The sequence below is a fragment of the Lucilia sericata genome, unplaced genomic scaffold (genome assembly GCF_015586225.1).
Source record: "Lucilia sericata isolate MDLA Ls3-8-SP2 unplaced genomic scaffold, ASM1558622v1 Contig001822F_arrow, whole genome shotgun sequence".
Taxonomy (NCBI): domain Eukaryota; kingdom Metazoa; phylum Arthropoda; class Insecta; order Diptera; family Calliphoridae; genus Lucilia; species Lucilia sericata.
Genome location: NW_023995719.1, coordinates 63,602 through 72,500, shown reverse-complemented (window position 1 = coordinate 72,500; position 8,899 = coordinate 63,602). Strand labels below are relative to the sequence as shown.

The following is an 8,899-nucleotide window of genomic DNA, read 5'->3' as shown; positions in this document are numbered from 1 at the left end:
TGATAAAAAATTGCTTTGTTAAACATTCTAGATACTGCCACCAGCCACTTGCAACTGGAGCCAGAATGGCCTGCTATAATGTTGATATGCGATGCGATCAATCAAAAGGATACCACGTAATTTATACATTTTTATAAATTTCCTTGTTTTCAATTAATAATTTATTTGTTGCTTTTAGTCCAAAGGCCGCCTTTGCTGCCATAAAAAAGAAAATGAATTCCACAAATCCCCATACGGCTTACTACGCTCTATTGGTTTTGGAAAGTGTTGTTAAGAATTGTGGTGCTCCTATGCATGATGAAGTTTTCACCAAGGAAAATTGTACCATGTTTAGTCAATATTTAGAATCGACTACTCATGAAAATGTGCGTGGTAAAATGCTGGAATTGGTCCAAACCTGGTCTTATGCATTTCGTAATACGGATAAATATCAGGCCATAAAGGTGAGTTGTAAATGTGGAGGAGGTTAGGTTAGGTTGATAGGAGGATGTATACTACATCAAATCCGAAGAAATACACCTAGGCCACTATCGGGCCTGTTGTGCGCTCCAATTCAAGAAAAAAAAAAATTGTTCACTGAATGTATTATTTTTCCATGTTCAGAAACTCAGTTTCCTGGACGTAATTCCTAAGAATCTTCCAATCGGTGTTGGTTAAGAATGTTATTTCCGGAATAACATCACTTCCAAGATACTTGGATCTAACTTCGACGAATGCCTGACAATGGCAAAGAAAGTGCTCCAGAGTTTCACTGTCCTCTCCACATGCTCTACATTCGTCTGAATCCGCACGTCCAATTTTGTATAGATGTGCTCGTAATCCTGTGTGTCCACTGAGAATACGTACCATCATACTAACCTCAGACTTGCTCATTTTGAGAAGATTTCTCGTCTTGCTCTCATCAGGGTCACCCCATAGAATCTTTGTGGTTCTACCCACCGTGAGGCCTTATGGGATTCTCTCATCCATATTTTTAATTCAGCTTTTGGTTCAGTATATGTAGACATTTTTGTCTTTCTTGTGAAAAGACAGATTTCCGTCTTCGCCGGGTTAACATTGAGGCCTCTCGGTTGAGCCCAGCTCAAGGCCGTATTCAGAGCCTCCTCAGCTCTTCTACACAAGTAATTTGGATCCTTTCCCTTTAAAAGTATTACGACATCGTCTGCATTGCAGACAGGTCTAAGTCCTTTCTTGGTTAGGGTCCTTAGGAGGCTATTAATCGTGGTAACCCAGAGTAAAGGTACAAAATGCCACCCTGTGGTATACCGCGAAATACCTTTTTCCTGATAGTTATATCGTACATCTCGCAGCTTATCCATATGTTCCTTAGCATGTAGTTGATCCAGTTACGGAGCACCCGGTCAACATAAAACTGGTCTAGGGATTGGATAAGGGTATCAGTGTAAACGTTATTGAAAGCGCCTTCGATGTCAATGCATACTGCCAGTGTATACAGTTTGCTATCGAAAGATTCACCTATGTAGTGGACAACTTCATTTAAAGCGGTTTCCACCGATCGTCCCTTTACATAAGCATGCTGCTTATATTTAAGGTCTTTGTATGGTATGCCGCTTTTAACCATGCTATCGACTATCCGTTCCAAGGTTTTAAGTAGGAAGGACGTAAGACTTATCGGTCGATAGGACTTACGTGTCGCATAGCTAGGTTTCCCTGGTTTGGGTATAAATATTACCCTTGCATCCTGCCATTTAACTGGGGTATATGCCAATTTTAAGCATGCAGTGAATATCTGTGACAGATGTACGGAAACCAGTCCCGCCTCCATCTGCAAAATGTGGAGGAAGTGTGAAGTAAAATTGTGTTTTGTATATTCTTAAATTATAGTTGCTAAATTTCTACGCCAAGTTTATCATCTTTAGTTATTTTAGTAAATATTGAGTAATTTTTTTCAAACACCTCGCTTGATAGTGCAGTATAATCTAAAAGAGAGAATTCTCACTCTTTCAGGTTATTCTGTACTATCAAGGGCTAGTGGGGGAATAGTCATTAATTAAGTTTTTTAATTAGCACTTAGAGTTATCTTTAGCCATCAGACCACCAAACGACCAGGTGACTACCCTGAAAGGCGTGCGAAAGGTTGTCCACAAAAAAAGTCATTTAGTCAAACAGTTTTGAAAGCGATTATACATTGCGTCAAAGATCTAAGTCACAACTGCCTAATCCCCGACAAGCGCTCTTAAACATTCGCGTAAGGAGACCATTAAGAGTAGACGATCTACAAATGATAAATCTCTAACGTCGAATAAGAAAGTCAAGAAGTATGTGAGACAGGTTGAAAATATTCAGGCAACTGTTATCTACCAATTTAACTATAAAATGGATAAAAGTATACAATGTTTAAAACGATATTCGAAATGACTGACTCAATTTTAGTTCTTATTAAACATTGACCTATTATCACTGGAGATCCGTAACGTACTTATCTTGAAAGTTTGGAGAGAATTCATTAATAGATTCTTTGTTAAGTCCTGAACTCTTTGGCCAAAGGCATTCTTTCTTTTTTCTAGTAGTTATTTAAATCTGTCTCATTTAAGTGCAACTGTTTCTACATAGAATACTTTGTAAAATATAAGCATAAAATGAACATGACAGACAATGTTTTTAGGGGTTGTAAAATTTGTTTGTTAATTTAATTAACAACTTTTTGTAGCATGAAAAAAGTAATACATTTAAATAGGCAAATGAACAACAATTTAAAAAAGAACTTTATTTGTACAAGTTTTACTTTTTATTTAAATAAAAAAAAAATATAATGAGTTCCGAAGAAGAAGATTTTATTGTAGATGATGTATCAGAAGAGGTTGATATTTTAAAATGTAGTGTTATTTTAAATTGAATTCTGTTTTCATATCTCTCATTTTAGGATACTATGACTATTTTAAAAACTAAAGGTCATCAATTTCCCGAACTAAAAGAAGCCGATGCCATGTTTACCATGGACACTGCACCCAATTGGACGGATGGTAAAAAATGTCATCGTTGTCGTGATGATTTTTCATTTACTAATCGCAAACATCATTGCCGCAATTGTGGTCAAGTGTTTTGTGGTCAATGCACTAGTAAACAGTGTCCTTTACCTAAATTTGGTATTGAAAAAGAGGTGAGTAAGTGTGTGAGTAGTTTGTTTATGTAGGTGGGTGGTGGTTTACTAATAACTTTGTTTCATTCTTTTGTTTAAGGTACGTGTATGTGATGGCTGTTTTGCTCAATTGCAACGTCCCGCTACTGTTAAAGCAACCACTGCACGCACTGCTACTGAGAGTGATTTGCCAGCGGAGTATTTAAATAGTTCATTGGCCCAGCAAGTGCAGGTGAGTTATTTACTTGATTTTGTTTATTTCTATTGTTTTTTATTTTTGTAGCTCTCTTTGTTTACTTATTTTATTTGGAAATTGTGTTAATTTTATTTTGATTTGTTTTACAGACACCTCCCCGTAAAACGGAGCAAGAATTGAAAGAGGAAGAAGAACTACAATTGGCTTTGGCATTGAGTCAGTCCGAAGCAGAAAGTAAAAAACAGCAGCAGCAACAACAAGTATGTATTTAATCTGTGTTAAGTGTGCGAACACGCTACACTTGTAATCTAAAATATTTAAGACAAAATGCATTAATTGCGAACTCATAAAACTTCTTCCATTCCATATGTCCAATATATAAAAATATTGCTTCAAAATCTGTGTAACTCATTTCAAATTCGTTGTTGCCTTATCACACATTTTCTTTATACACTTTTATCTTATCTCTAGCAAATGCAATGAAAACAAAGCAAATTATGATTTATTTTGCTTTAATAAAAAATCAATTTTATTTCATATGATTTCTTTTCTTTATTCAAAAAAAATTTGTTTTCTCAGTCTTTAACAGCCACTGCTTATCGCTTGCAACAACGTACACCCAGTCCCGAGGCACCACCAGTACCTAAGGAAACCCAAGCAGAAGAAACCAATCCCGATTTGGCAAAATATTTAAATCGTTCGTATTGGGAACAGCGCAAAGTTAGTGATTCACCCATGGCTAGTCCATCGGCTCCTAGTCCCATGCCACCAACACCACAACCCCAGCAGCAGCAAATGACTTTAACAGCTAATGATTTTCGTCCCAAGACAACGGATGAACAGAAAATTGATGAATTTGCTGCCAATATGAGGACGCAAGTAGAGATCTTTGTTAATCGCATGAAATCGAATTCGAGTCGTGGACGTAGTATCTCTAATGATAGTTCAGTACAGACTCTCTTCATGACCCTTACAGGTCTTCACTCCCAGCAGTTGTCTTATATAAAAGAATTGGATGACAAACGCATGTGGTATGAACAATTGCAAGATAAATTAGTGCAAATTAAAGATTCTCGTGCCGCCCTGGATGATTTACGCAACGAACATGCCGATAAATTAAGACGCATGGCCGAGGAACAGGAACGCCAGCGTCAAATACAAATGGCCCAAAAATTGGAGATAATGCGCAAAAAGAAACAGGAATATCTACAATATCAAAGACAATTGGCTTTGCATCGCATACAAGAGCAGGAACGTGAAATGCAAATGCGCCAAGAGCAACAAATGGCTCAATATCGCATGAATCAAACTGCATTTAATTTTATGCCCAATATGGCGGGAATGCCACCACAAGGTTCAACTTTACCACAAATGCCTGGTGTCTATAATCCCTACTCACCTAGTCACACTACAGCTGGGGCTGGAGTAGTTGGTATGCCGCCTTATACTACTCAAGCAGGCATGACAGGTGTATTGCCTGGCATGTATAGTCATGCTGCTTCAATGCCAGGGCAACCACAGCCACCACAGCAAATGATGCTGCAGCAACCACCAATAAATCAGCAGCAGCAGATGGGTAATCCTATGAATAATATGATGGGAAGAGCTCCACAAATGCCAGATCAACAGCAAGTAACTGCTTCACCACATCAACAGCCACCCACAACACAACAGCAGCAGCCACAGCAACACATGGCACCACCACCACAGCAGCAACAACAACCACAATTAGCCCATGTAATGTTGCAACAACAAGTTATGCACGGTCAATCTCCCCTACCCAATATAGGCAGTCCCGCTAACCAGAATGTAGCAGTAGTACCATCACATCAGCCACAACAACAGCACCAACAGCAAGTTGCTCCCACAACTATGGCGCAAGTTCCACCACCACCGGCACCACAAAACCAAGCAGCTGCTCCCACTATTCCCACACCACAAGCCTCATCCCAAATCCAAGCTGTACAATCAGCCCCTGCTCCCCCACAAAACGAACCCGAACCTGCTGCTCCACCAGCAGTAGAAGAACCTGCTACCGCTGAATTAATAAGTTTCGATTAAAATGTTTCAAATTCTAGATCTTTACTAACACATACTATTTTTTCATTTAAAATTCAGTTTGATTTTTAATTGTTTTGTTGTTTGCTTTTATTTTTTTAATGCTTATTTTTTATCATTCCTTTCTTTTAAAAATGTATGCAAAAAAGAAATTTAGATGGATTTCATACATTTGATTTATACTTGTATTATTCTTACTCTTTTATTTGTTCTTTGAACTTATTATTACTCTACGATTACATTATACATACATATACATATATATTATTACCAAGTAAAAAAAACGCTAAAACAAATAGTAGTACTAAAACATATTATTGCAATTGTTTTATTAAATAAAATTTATATTACTCCAATTAAATTAAAAATGTATATTTTATTAATATTACAGCAAATTTGACTGAAAAGAATCATATTGTAGAACATGTCCAAAGTCCATAAAACTCTGACGTGCAAATTTGCCTTTATAATGTAGTGTTTTTATACATTAATTGTTGACAGATCGCTCAGAAACATTCAGAAATCTCCATTGTCCGTTATCTGAATAACCAAGATATTCTCCTGATGAAACCTAAAATGTCTCTTAAATCACATCCTGCTACATCTCCCTGGATTTAATTTCGGCCATAGTGTCCTAGAAACCCTGCAATCCAGCCTACTATGACTATAGTAATAACAGATATAACCCTGTATGGCCAATTCATCTGCGATCTCCTTTCCTTGAATATCACAGTGTCCCGGTACCCAATACAGCCTTACTGTGTATAACATGACTAATGATTCCAGGAACCTTTTGCAGCTAGTTACCAAGCTAGAATGTAACGTGTAACACTGCAAAGCTTTAATTGCAACATAAATTGTTACTTCCGACGAACCCTAGTGATGTGTGTCTTAATAATATCCACGACTTTCCAGATTGCCAAGATCTTCGCCTGGAAGACGCTACATTTGTGTCTACAGGACACTCTTATGTTGACATCAACCAGAAAAACTCTGGCCCCTGTGCCAGATTCCATCTTAGATCCATCAGTAAAGACTGCATGCACATCCCTCAAACAGTACATTGGACCCACTTGTTCCTACTAGGAATCACTATTGAATTGCCGTAACCAAATGATCAGAAATACCCTTCGTACTTCTTTCAATTCCTGTATTTCTCAATGGGCAGCAGATTTAAATTAATATTCAATGCCGCCCTCGGTATACTATCCCTAGCACTAGTTTTGCCGATAGAAACACACCACTGAACTTTATCGAGTCTATAGCTGCTTTTCCTGTTTTCACCCTCAATCCATTACCATTAGCCCAGGTTGATAGTTCACTTAATGCTGACTGCATGACTTCAATGATTATTGTGAGAAATTTACCCTTAACCAGTATCATCATGTCATCCGCATAAGAGACTATTTTACTATCTTTAGATCCAAAGATTCTGAGGATAGAGTTGACCACCAGTAACCATAGTAGGGGTGATAACACTCCTCCTTGTGGAAGGTAACTCGTTTCCAAATCCTATCGTCCCATAAGTTTGGGTGGATAATTATGCTATCAAACATCGATACTATCCAACTCTCTGGGAAATCCTGAACCCCGAGTACGACTAGCAACGGCCTGATGGCATCTATTCTAATGTTAAAGGCGCTTTCTATATCCAAAAACGCGGATAAAGTATATTCCTCATGCGCTAACCAACCACATGTAGTGCACTCACAACCGTCTTACCCTTTAGGTAGCCATTTTGAGCGTTGCTAATAAGACGGGTATCTATATTGCTCCTGATATAAAGTTCTATCAGACGTTCTATAAGCTCTTCAGTAGAAGAGACGATTGGCTGAATTGACCGGACCACTTCACGTTTTCACCGGACCACTTCACCCGTCAGATGTAGTATTATATAGTATTAGATTAGTATTAGTATTGGATATGAAGTAACTGCTAAGAAAACTGTTTCTCTCTAGAGCAGGGCATGTACAGAAAATATGGAAGACCGTTTCTTCATTTTCCCTGTCTTTGCCGCTGCAGCAGTACTTTTTGAAGTGGAGCCCAAACCGCTATCAACCTCGATATATCCCTTGTATTTCGGGTTATTAGGTGTCTTGTGTGTTTTTCATAGAATGAAGGCCTCAATAACTTGGCCCCTTTACATGTATCTAAGTTATTCCATCTATTTTCAGACTTTTGTAGAATGAATTTGAGGATATTGCTTTTGATAAAACTTAACGTAGTTGCTACTAAAACGGCATTGGAAATATCAAGAGCAGATTCTGTTCTGGCACGCTCATCTGCGTGTTCATTTCCATAATAGTGTCCATATAGCGCCAAACAAGGATAATGCCAGACAGGTAACACAGCCTTGATAGATCCTTCTTGCATTATCTGACTAATAGGGAAGTGGTAGTAACAGAGTTTAGTGAGAGAAGCGCTTATGTTGCCGCAAATATTGAGTTAATATAGTACCCTACAGGCTGATATTATCGCTAAAATTTTAGCCTGAAAAACACTACAATTGTTGGGAAGAACTCTATCAAAGTCCGTGTGTAGGGTAATATGGATGGTTGGTTCAAGATTGGAGGTAGATCTGCGACTTCCGGATGAGTTAAGACACGCTGTGCTGCAAGCAGATATGTCCATTATGTGCAGATAGTATTACATAATTACAATATTTCTTTTTTTTAACACAACTCAATTGTCTGATTAGGACTTTCTTTTCTGATTTTTTTAAGGTATTTTTTTGAAAAACGCTGCTCCATCTTTAATTCACAATTGAAAACCCCATATCCAAGCCACTCGTCCTGCGGTGCCTCTTATTCAATTCGAAAAAGATCCCATTTATGGGTTCTCCCTTAACCCGGGATTATTTTGAAGTTTCGAGGTTTAATATTATAGAAAATTCAAAAGGTACCCTTGAAAACGAAAAAGTCCCATTTTATAGAAAATTCAAAAAGTTTTGTAGAACCAAAGACTCCAATCTTATAGGTTTTCATTTACTCCTGGACCTACAAGCTTAATTTTATGTTTCTAGGTTCTATATTATAGAAAATTCCAAAAGTACCTTTTGAAGAAGGAAAAAAGTACAAACAAGTTCTCTTTTATAGTTTCTCATTTACTGCGGGTTTTACATATTTAATTTTATGTTTCTGGGTCTTCAGAAAATTGGTTTCAACAAACATACAGACGGACATACAGACATATATATGGACATAGCTTAATCGACTCCGCTATCTATAAGGACTCGGAATATACATATATATTTTAGAGGATCGGAAAATTATATTATAGAAATTACAAATGACAATCTTATATTCATCTTTTGAGGAAGAAGAAGGGTATAAAAATAAGATATTGCCTTTATTGTACGGGCAAAAGCTTTTCAATTAAAATACATTATTATCAAAGATAACGACTGTAGTCATGAGGTCCGGTTGACTAATACTTTTGTATAAATTGAATGTTTTTTTTTCTAAATTTAAAAGGAAATTCTATACTAAATATTGATTTAGACCAATAATTAAGCTATCACTTAAATATTCTCTTAAAAATACATA

General features: G+C 37.2%; 1 protein-coding gene across 1 annotated transcript in view; it reads left to right on the top strand.

Annotated features, from left to right (window-relative positions):
- The window catches only part of LOC119612749 (hepatocyte growth factor-regulated tyrosine kinase substrate-like), a 6,115-nt gene extending 406 nt beyond the window's left edge, over positions 1 to 5,709 (top strand). The window contains exons 2-7 of the mRNA XM_037968606.1: positions 32 to 116; positions 179 to 443; positions 2,885 to 3,121; positions 3,201 to 3,332; positions 3,446 to 3,556; positions 3,876 to 5,709. Coding sequence (XP_037824534.1) covers positions 32 to 116; positions 179 to 443; positions 2,885 to 3,121; positions 3,201 to 3,332; positions 3,446 to 3,556; positions 3,876 to 5,357 — 2,312 coding nt within the window. The 3' untranslated portion in view covers positions 5,358 to 5,709. The remainder of the gene's footprint in view (positions 1 to 31; positions 117 to 178; positions 444 to 2,884; positions 3,122 to 3,200; positions 3,333 to 3,445; positions 3,557 to 3,875) is intronic.
- The last annotated feature ends 3,190 nt before the right edge of the window (positions 5,710 to 8,899 follow it).